The following is an 11,273-nucleotide window of genomic DNA, read 5'->3' as shown; positions in this document are numbered from 1 at the left end:
CCTCTAACATAACAACGAGTAATAGGTGAAGATAGGTCCTACGTGTTCCTACACTGTCTAATAGGTGAAGATAGGTCCTAATCCCACCCGAGGATGTGTCGGTGCAATTAGTTTCCATGCCCTACTCCAATCCGTGATAGAATTTCGGCAGCACCTCCCCGCTGTTCTCCAAATACACATCTAGGATCGGAGATTGTGTATCCGGAGAACAACAGGAAGGTGCTGCCAAAACTCTGTCACGAATCGAAGTAGAGCATGGAAACTAACCGCACCAACACATCCTCAGGCTGTCCAAAAAACGTGGACAATTCGAAACAGATACGGTTATAGATATGCAAATATTTGCATATTTGCAACCATATCTCTTTCGAACGGGAGACGCCTAACTAGGTTACGTGATATACGAACATCAAACGAAAAGAGAAGTGTAAGATGCCTTACCTTGCTATCCTGCAAAGTGACGAGTTGAGGACGGTCCTTGTGAGCCTATCCTGCAAGAAAAGAAATATTGTACTGTTAAGTCGAAATTTTGGCAGCACCTCCCCTGCACGGGGAGGTTTTTCCAAAACCTGCAACCAAAAAAATGGCACAATGGCCGACAACCACATTCTCACCAAAGAGACGGCACGATGGCTGACAACCACATTTATTGCAAGTGTTTGGTACAATAGCATTATATTGACATGGATTTTAACTTACAAAGTCCTTTTCTAATTCATCTCTAAAAGAAAGTCATTTTCTAATTCATCTCTAAAAGTAAAGTCCTTACAATACCACCTCTCTATCTTTTCTAAAAGAAAGTCATTTTCTAATTCATCTCTAAAAGTAAAGTCCTTACAATACCACCTCTCTATCTTTTCTAAAAGAAAGTCATTTTCTAATTCATCTCTAAAAGTAAAGTCCTTACAATACCACCTCTCTATCTTTTCTAAAAGAAAGTCATTTTCTAATTCATCTCTAAAAGTAAAGTCCTTACAATACCACCTCTCTATCTTTTCTAAAATAAAGTCATTTTCTAATTCATCTCTAAAAGTAAAGTCCTTACAATACCACCTCTCTATCTTTTCTAAAAGAAAGTCCTTTTCTATTTTTTTAATTTCTAATTTCTAATACCTAATACCTAATTCCTAATTCCTAATTTCAAAATAGAATTTCTAATTTCTAATTCCTAATTCTTAATTTCTAATTTCAAAAGAGAGAGAATTACAAGGCGCTGGCCGCCGGGGGAGGGCTGGCCGGGGGAGAGCTGGCCGGGGGAGGGCTGCCGGGGGAGGGCCGCCGGCAGGGGAGGGGCGACCGGGCCGGGAAGGGACCCGGCCGGGTGCAGGGAGCGGTGGCGACCGGGGCGGAGCGGCGGTCGGCCGGTGCAGGGACGCCGATGGAGGGGCGCTGGCCGGAGGAGCCGAGGCGGAGGGCCGGCCGGCCGGAGCTGCGCAGGCCAGTCGAGGGGTGGCGGGCCGGCGGCGGTGGCGGGCAGGGGAGGGCGGCCGGGCCAGCGCCGGTCGCGGGCAGGGAGGGGCGGCCGCACTAAGCGGGGGTGGCGGCCAAGGGGAGCCGGAGCAGGGCCGTCGGAGGTGCGGGGCGGCGGGTGCGGCGGTGGCGCGTACGGGGCAGGGCGGCGGCGGGGAAACTGTTTGCAAATGTGGCTCACTGAGTGAGGAGACTGTGCCGCCGGATGGATAGGCATCAGGGTTTGCCAAGTGCCCAGATCCAGAACACTCGGCAAACTACATTTTGCCGAGTGCCCAGATCCAGAGCACTCGGCAAACATTTTTTTTATATTTTTTTACCCAACTGGGGAAACGGTATATGCGCTGTTGGTGGGCCCATACACCAAGTTTGCCGAGTGTATTTTCAAAAACACTCGGCAAAAATTAAAATACTCGGCAAAGTCCTTTTATATTTCATGTATAAATACCTTCTCTAACGTGCTTTACTAAATTTTTTCGATGTACTTCAAAAAACATGGTCAAATTCACTTAACAATACCTATTTGATTTTTCTATGAATATTGTTCCATTATTTTAGGTAGTTATAGCTTAAATTTAATTTATCTTAATTTAAAATCTATAATTGGAGTTAATACATTAAAATTATCAAACGGATACGAAAAATTCGCAAAATTTGAAAGGAACCAATCTATATTGTCCATTGCCTATACAAAATTTTTTTAAGTCCAACTCTAATTCGACCGTCACTTTGACTCCAAACCTTAACAGTTCATTCTGAACTTCTAGACTATTCTCTCGAGATGCTCCGATTTGTTAGCGTCGTACGTGACAGAAGGTGCGAAACCTTCTCAATTTTTTTTCCAAAGTCTCCATGGATGACATCATGAGATCTTGACAAATCTCGTGATTTTCAGAGTTCGTTTGTTTTTTCTAGAATTTATAAATCATTGGACCACACGTTTATGGTCGTATTTTATGATCAAGATGTTCGAAATTTCTTTTCATTTTCTGGGTAAGGCCCCAGAGTGGACTCACTAACATGAATAGGATTTTTCCACTGAACTTATTCCATTATTTAAAACACTTGCAGCTCAAATTTGCCCGTAACCGAAAAAATCCTATATGTGCTATAAATTTATTAAATATAGCAAACTGATCCACAAATATATGAAATTTGAACATGTAGTATCACATGTTGTGTGTGGAGAGTGGAAAAAGTTTGGAGGGCAGGGGAGGAAAAAAATTACTATTTCGCTGAGTGTCTACAGAAAACACTCGGCAAACGGTTTCCTTTGCTGAGTGCCGCCGGGAAACACTCGGCAAACGGTTTCCTTTGCCGTGTGCCGCTGGGACCGACACTCGGCAAAGTTACGGTTTGCCGAGTGCCGCTAACGGGCACTCGGAAAAGTGCAAACGCTGGCCACGCTACGTAATGGCGGCCGCGCGTGCTTGTCACGTGATATAGATTTGCCGAGTGCGCCGTTTTGTCGAGTGTCATCATCGCTATTTGCCGAGTGTTTTATTTGTGGCACTCGGCAAACGTGTTATTTGTCGAGTGTTTTTTAAATGCCGAGTGTTTATGTAGATACACTCGGCAAACATGTATTTTGCCGAGTGCCCGATAGTTTGCACTCGGCAAATGTAAAAACACTCGGCATTATCTCAGTTTCCGGTAGTGCGTAATAGCTAGCTGCATAGGAATATCTGAGCTGATGAGACGAGCGATCGAGCCGCCTCTCCCCCTATAAATTGGAGGCCCTGCATTCACCTCGGTACATCTCACTCGCAAGCTGCAAGAACACTGAACACACACCAAAGCACACTGCACTCACCAAAGACATACACCTAGCTAGCTGGATCGAGCAATGGCTGCCGCACCTGCACGCACCTTCTCCCTCTTCTCCGTTGAGCCTCTCCTCCTTTCAGCTTCGCCGACGGCAGCCGCCAGAAACGAACATGGAGGCCGCCCCCGAGGCGGTTCCATCCGCCCTTTGGTGGCGGCGTCCAAAGCGCTGCTGCCCATCAGTGATTTTGACCTCCAGCAGGTAGCTCAGTTATTTGCGAGCTACTGATCTTTTTCCTTGCTTGTGTTCCTCAATGAACTGTGATTACTGTTAACCTGAACAATCCGAATGTAATTTTATTATTGACGATATATCTACTGACTTTGTTACTGAAAGTGTAATGTGTTCTGGAAAATATACTTAAGTACGTCATTTGCTCACTATGCATGGAACGTACCTGCTGCTGCAGGAGGGCCTGACGAGCATACAGAAGATTCTGCAGCAACGTCGGAGCAGCGCCCGGGAGATGATTACCACCATTGACAATCTCAAGCGCCTCTGCATCGACCACTACTTCGAGGAAGAGATCGAGAGCGCCATGGGCGCCTGCATGGATCTCATCCACAGCGATGATCTCTTCGATGCAACCCTTGCGTTAAGGCTCATGAGAGAGGCCGGCCATGATGTTTCAGCAGGTCGGTAAAAACATAGAGACTTAATCTCTCAGCTCGTTTCAAACATGTTTCTTCATTTTCAAACAGAACAGAGATGGCCAAATAAAGTGGTTTAAATTGTTTCCATTACGTGTAGCAGATGATGTTCTGAGGAGGTTCACCGACGACACCGGCGAGTTCAAGATTGCTCTTAGCAACGATATAAGGGGCCTCCTGAGCCTGCATGACATGTCACACCTGGACATGGGAGATGAAGCATCACTCAACAAAGCAAAGGAGTTCACAAGAAAGCACCTCGCATCTGCCATCAGGTACCTGGAGCCAGGCCTCGCATGTTACGTGAGGCAGTCCCTGGACCATCCCTACCACTTGAGCCTGATGCAGTACAAGGCCAGGCACCACCTCAGCTACCTTCAGACCCTGCCCACCAGGGACACTGCAATGGAGGAACTAGCAATTTCAGAGTTCCAGCTCAACAAACGGCTGCATCAGAAAGAAATGCAGGAGGTTAAAGGGTAAGTAAATGAGTACTCTTTGGTGTATCTACTCGCATGTACTACGTATGGTCTTGTGATAGTTCACTTGACATGACGGTTTCATCAGTAATTTACGTCCGTAAAGCGTTGAAAAAAATTACACTCCAGCTTTTGTTTTGTTAAGATTGAGTGATAACATATTATTTATGAATTATAATTGTGAGATACTTATTCATGTGATGCAGATGGTGGATGGACCTAGGATTGTTTCATGAGATACCTGTGGTGCGGGACCAGGTGCTGAAGTGGTATATGTGGACCACGGCAACCTTCCAAGGATACTCCTTGTCATCCTTTCAGAAAAGAAAAGGATCCTCCTTGTCCAGATACCGCATTGAGACCACAAAGATAATCGCACTTATCTATGTTGTCGATGACATATTTGATCTTGTTGGCACACCACAGGAGCTCTCCCTTTTCACTGAGGCAATAAAAATGTAAGCTTGGAAGTAACAGTCTCAAAGTTGCACAGTATTTAATTTGATACATATGTAGTAGCTGCCAATAAGTTAATATGAATACTGGTTCTAGATTTCAACATTTATTAATTTTGTCATATTAAAAATAATTGGTTTCCATCTTGATATTGTACAAAATATGATTTGCAGATGGAATACCGAGGCTGCTGATTTATTGCCCAGCGGCATCAGGTCATGCTACAAGACTATTTACACCTCTACGAACGAGATTGCAAACATGGTGGAAGAGGAGCATGGATTCAACCCTGTCAATCATCTCAAGAATTCAGTACGTTACAACTTGTTTTTCATTACACTTCTCAATTTGATCCGGATATCAAAAAAATCTGTAGCTCCATCTAGTTATGATGATGTCATACTACATAATATTGACACAAGAAATTATACCTTTATTTTTTGCAGTGGGCGGTGCTGTTTGATGGATTCATGATAGAGGCAAGATGGCTGGCAACCGATCAGGTTCCTACCGCAGAAGACTACCTGAGAAATGGTGCTGTCACCTCAGGAGTACCGCTTACATTAGCGCACATATTCGCCATGCTAGGTTATGATCAAAGTAATGAAGCTGCAGAGCTCGCTGACCACATCCCTTCCATCATCTCTTGCCCGGCCAAGATCCTCAGGCTTTGGGATGACTTGGGCAGTGCAGAGGTCAGCAATTAATTGTTAAATATTTTCACCATATCCTTGTTAAAATAATTTTTAAATACGATATGAGTGTAAAAATTTAGCAGCAAATTTAAATCCATGGATTTTTGCAGGATGAAGCACAGGAAGGACTGGACGGATCATACAGGGATTTCTACCTGATGGAAAATCCTAGCTGCACTCAGGCCGACGCCGAAGAACACATGCGTGGCTTGATCGCGAGGGAGTGGGAGGAGCTCAACAGGGAGTGCTTCTCCAGGAGGACCTTCGCCTCTAGGTTCACGCAGGTTTCCTTGAACGCCGCCAGGATGGTCGGCGTCATGTACTCGTACGACAAGGAGCAGAGGCTCCTTGTTCTCGAGGACTACGCGAGGATGCTGCTACTTTGAGAAACTACGTACTGTGATCGATGAGAACAATCTATCCGTCATGGGTGATCTGCAAGTTAACCTAGGTGACACTTAACTTGTTAGTGAGAAGCTTTGCTAATTCCAAGTGTATTTTTTTGTACGACCAAACGTGCAGTGGCAATTTGTTCAGGAGACAGCAGCAGTGCAGGACCAGCTAGGACCATGCAAATTCAGATCTGCCTTCAGGACCAGCTAGTAGGTCGAACAAAATGTGCAAGAATCTTATGCATGTGTAGTAGTATATACTGTACAATAACAAACGTGTCCCCCTGAGCAACTAGTGCATGGATGTGCGGCTAGCGCAGCCACATTAGGCCATCGTTTTCATGTCCCTGAGCAAGGGAGACGTACTGGGTGCAAGGGTGGAGGACGATGTGCTTCCTCAACCCGTATCGCGAGTCGACCACATGGGCAGACAAATTTCCCATGTATGCATGTATCTATCTGTGTATTGACGTGCCCGTGTACCAACCCTGACATACATGCATACATTACAGGTTTGGCTGCGCGACGCCTCAATAATGCATGTCGTCTGAATACAAGGTTGGTCTCATGCATGGTCTGATCTGGTCCTCCAAAGAAAGGAGCCAGTGTGATAGGCCAGCCAGCATGTGTGTGACACTGCACGCTGTGCCGTGCCGCTGACTCGGCTGGTCGCCATTGTACCGACACACGTGGACCTATAGGGCAGCGCGCGTTGGGCCGGAAGAGTTGCGACACCGTACCAGCTGATTTGTCGCTTATTAGTTGCTGCTGCAGCAGCAGCTATAGCTTCGTGCCGTCGTCGATCTGGCTCCTGAATATAATCCTGGCAATTATAAAAATAACCCTTGCGTTCAAAAAAGTACAAAAATGTATCTCTATCGTCTACGGAAGAGACGAATTGAAATTTCATCCATACAACAAATCAACAGATGAAACCAGCTATTTTCATCGGACCACTAGCTAGACGAAAACATATAACATATTTCCATACTATCAGGAGATGAAATATCTGTGGGCATGTCCTTTTTCATCGGACCGATGGGATGGATGAAATACGACCTACTCTACCGCTTTGTTCCTCAAGCGTACGTTTTCTTCTTCACAGGCGACGACGGTTGGCACAAGATTTTTGTCATGCAAAATCATCTATCCAGACAACGAATTCATTTTCGTGTACCTAATGGAGAAAATTCTATAGGTTTCGTTCTCAAAGCAGACGAAATATAGTTACCGTCCTACAAATGGACGAAATTAGGATTTTCATCTGCTACATATATAGACGACAATGCTATATTATCAGTATTAAAAACCAAGTTTTTTTTGTAATTGCTATATTAATCAGTATTAAAAATAAAAAAATCAATATAACCCCCCTTGGCCTTGATCTCTCTCCCGTTCCTGGCCGGCCGGACACATGCCTGTCTCGTTACGGGCTTACGGCCAGGACTTAACCATACCAAATAGCAGCTAGCAATGGAGCAAAGCCACACAAAGCCTGGCGAGACGACCATTGACGGACTTGACCATCAGTGTGTGTACTCTTGATATACGCATCATGGCCTAAATCTGTTGTAGGTGCTAGCCTGTTCCATTCAACCTGGCCACATGCAGCGTTCCAGGCTACTATTGCGAAACAGGAGAGAAAGTAAGATGGTATCTATAATTATGTGGCTGATTCTTGAAGTACGTATCAGGAAAAAAGACTAATACTTAGAGATCAATGTATAGGTTCAAAGATGATTGCTGATGAATCTTGGTACGGCTATTGAGAGGATTTATCAGACTTTTGTGTTGGCTGGGTACAAATAAAATTTTCCAAAATCCAAACTGCCATCAAACAACACTATTGTAGAACTAAGCATTCGTCTCGAGGTTTAGAACCGGTTGTGTATTGACCCGGTACTAATGTGAGCATTAGTACCAGGCCTAACGGCGAGTCCCCAAGAAGTCCCCCGTGACCTCCTTAGTACCGGGTGGAGGCTTCACCCAGCACTGAAGGTCACAAATTAGTACCGGTTGAAGGCCTCCAACAGGTACTAATGTGCTTGAGAGCCTTTAGTACCGGGTGGAGGCTCCACCTCACCCGGTACTAATTGGTGGGTGGGGATCCAAAATTTGGTCTTCACTGGATTGAAGTTTGCACGCGTCCACTCCTCTCCGTCCACTCGTGACTCTCCCTCTTTAATTTCTCCTGAGCGGCCTCCCTCTCTCTCCCTTCTCTCTTGCTCCCTTCTATTCCCCCGGTCCGCTCCTCACCGGATCCCATTCTAGGCACCCCTCTCCTCCCCTCATGGCTGCCCCTCACTGTGACGCGGGTGAGGAGTGGTGGCGGGGCGAGGTGAGGCGATAGCACGGCGGTGGGGGAGTGGCAGGCGACGGCGCGGGGAGCTGCAACAGGCGATGACGCGTGGAGCAATAGCGGGCGATGGTGCGTGGAGCAGCGGGATCTGCAGCGTGGTGCGGATCTGCATGCCGGCACGGTGGGAGAGCACGGAGACGCGGCCGGGGCGACGAGATCTGAGGGGTGGCGGCGCAAGGGCGGCCGGCTAGGTGAGGGGGTCGCGGGGAAGGCGAGGCGGCGGGGACGAGGACCGGGACCAGGCTCGCCCAACGAGGAGGAAGGGTGGTCAGTGGTGACGAAGATGAAGGGCGGCTGGTGGTGACGCGGGGGCGGCGGGGACGAGGGTTGGGACTAGGCTCAACTGACTAGGAGGAAGGGTGGCCGGCGGTGACGCAGGAGTGGCGGGGATGAGGGCCGGGACTAGGCTCGGCCAACGAGGAGGAAGGGCGGCCGGTGGTGACGAGGAGGAAGGGCGGCCAGCAGGGATAAGGAGGAAGGGTGGTCGATGGTGACGCGGGGTGGCCGGGTGGGATCTCCAAATTAGTAGTATAAACAACCGGTACTAAATGTCCCCTTTAATCTCAGTTATTTGACCCAGGACCTTTAGTACCAAAATAGCAATATCTATTGCACAACCGGTACTAAAGGAAGTTTGGATCGAGGTACTGCGTTCCCAGTGCAATGGCGGTTTCCCTGTCCCCAGACGGATCCTTGTCATGTCATGTAACAAACGAGTTACAGCTAGTACGTACGATGACTCACCAGCACCGTCCATCCCACACCGGCCACATACATCTTTCTCACACGGTTTCGCGGAGACTTCCATTTTATTCACAGGTTATGCATATGTGTGTATAGTCTCACTCACCCTGTTACGCTTTCAGTCATACATAGTACAGATACCCAAAAAGAATATTTTTCTTTCTTTCTTAATTTCTTTTTTATAGAAAAATTATTGGTAACAACTTCAGTAAAGGGAAGAGATAATTATAGAAGAATTAACATATAATATGCATACGTGTCATATAACTTGTGAGGAATGATGCATAAATTTGACCAACATATATAGGCTTCATTTAATTTGGAATGCAGAATGGAACTTTTTTCCTGAAAAAAAATTCATGTCTTCCAAATTGAGATATGAGTAGCATATATGCGTGGGTAGAAATGTAGCGTCCATGTATAGTTTGTAGACTTCTTTTAATAATTCTGATTTTTTTTAAAAATCAATTGGTAGTTTATTTGTAAGTCAATCCCGTCAATTATCATTCTGACTACTACCAATCTGTACAGGAAGGAATCAATAGGCGACTTAGAAATTAAAGCGATCGCGGTGAACGAGGTGCGTTAGAGTGAGCTTAATCAACGTTACATGCATTACAAAACTTGCAATGATGTTTTTCCTTTTCATATTAAAGATACCAGTAACAATTTCAGCATTTTCCATAAAAAAGTAAAAAAAATCATACGAGGAAAAAAACAAAAGAAGGGAACAACACATCACATCACATCAATGTCATACTACATCTATTCCCTTTGTACTCATAATTTAATTAGGACATGGGCATAGTATATCTCAAACACATGTTCTTTTTCGAAGTGAAACCGTGGTGCCTATAAGACTACCCACAGCGTTGGTGCCTACCGATGCTTGAACCAGGAGAGAGAAGGACCAAGCATCGGTGATTGCCATTGCAGTTGCAGGGGGCGATCCTGAAACCGAAAACTGGGCTGCGAGGCATGTCGATGAACCGATGCTGAATCAGTAAAAAAAATGATTAACAGCCAGCTCGTCTCACAGCGCACGCGGGTCCACCTTCCCTTGAGCATCTATGCAGACGTTGTGCGCCTGTGGTGTTCTCAGCATCGGCTAAGTGGCAGGGAATCTTTTTTTCTTCGGCATCGATGACAGTAACAGCCAGGACATCAAGGTCCCACTCAAAATCCCAAATTTGACACTATGTAAAAAGAAGATTCTCCATCACATTAAACTTGCGGTACATGCATGGAGTACTAAATGTAGACGAAATCAAAAACTAATTGCACAATTTTGTTGTACTTTGCGAGACGAATCTTTTGAACCTAATTAGTCAATGTTTGGACAATAATTCACAAATACAAACGAAATGCCACAGTTGCGCATTTATAGCAAAATCCCAACTGTAGCACTCCCAAGTTGGAAACTGAACAAGCCCCAAAATGGCAGGGAATCTTTTTTTCTTCGGCATCGATGACAGTAACAGCCAGGACATCCAAAAGAGAATGAACAGCGTCATGGGAAGCGGTCGATCGGCATGATTACGTACCCAGCCAACAGTCAGCATTTCATTTGCATTCGAGTTGCCCTATAATTGATCGATGCTGCATTCAGCTCTCGTTTTCCACATGGGCTTCAGAGAGCACAGTGCAAATTGGAGCGATACAGCAGGCAGAGAGACCGAATAATTACGACGATTTCTACAGGATTTGGACTGTAACACCACAGCAATGCATGCAGTGATGCACACACACGGCATCTATATGAGCCCTGGACACTCTGCCTCGATCTCTCTCCCTGTAAATTGGAGGCTCTGCTTTCACCTCGATGGGTATTAGAATTGTGTCGAATATTGTGTCTAGTTGATTACGTTTGGACTTGGAGTTGTATTAGCGGTAGGGGTATGTGTCGGACTCTTGTAACCCAAGTTCCTCATAAATATAAGAGGACGACCGCTGTTGTAATCATGACGATATAGCGACACGCTCGCAGGGGAGGTGGCATATTGTCGGGACCCTGGAGCGATCGGTGTTGTGGGTTGGGGAGGAACGCCGGTAGTCATGTCCCGAGGATGTAGGCTTTGGCTGAACCTCGTCAACAAATATCGTGCCTCCGGTAGTCATCTGTGATCTTGCATACCTATCGAAAATAGTTGGTTTACATCCTGATTTTAATAAGAATTAGTTTGCAATAAGCTAATACATTGTA

At 45.9% G+C, this 11,273-nt stretch overlaps 1 protein-coding gene across 2 annotated transcripts; it reads left to right on the top strand.

Annotated features, from left to right (window-relative positions):
* Positions 1-3,217: 3,217 nt before the first annotated feature.
* Positions 3,218-6,539, top strand: LOC117862933 (terpene synthase 2, chloroplastic). 2 transcript variants are annotated; one of them, XM_034746520.2, is made up of 7 exons: positions 3,218-3,496; positions 3,705-3,930; positions 4,046-4,424; positions 4,631-4,882; positions 5,054-5,192; positions 5,327-5,575; positions 5,686-6,539. In XM_034746520.2, the coding sequence occupies exons 1-7, from the start codon at positions 3,317-3,319 to the stop codon at positions 5,959-5,961; spliced, it is 1,701 nt and encodes a 566-aa protein (XP_034602411.1). In that variant the 5' UTR covers positions 3,218-3,316; the 3' UTR covers positions 5,962-6,539. The 2 variants fall into 2 exon arrangements, with proteins under 2 accessions (XP_034602411.1, XP_034602478.1); XM_034746587.2 differs by having other exon boundaries at positions 3,219-3,496; positions 4,049-4,424.
* The last annotated feature ends 4,734 nt before the right edge of the window (positions 6,540-11,273 follow it).

Source organism: Setaria viridis, chromosome 1 (assembly GCF_005286985.2).
Source record: "Setaria viridis chromosome 1, Setaria_viridis_v4.0, whole genome shotgun sequence".
Taxonomy (NCBI): Eukaryota; Viridiplantae; Streptophyta; class Magnoliopsida; order Poales; family Poaceae; genus Setaria; species Setaria viridis.
Note: the sequence above shows the minus strand (reverse complement) of the source record. Positions and strands in the feature narration are given on the sequence as shown.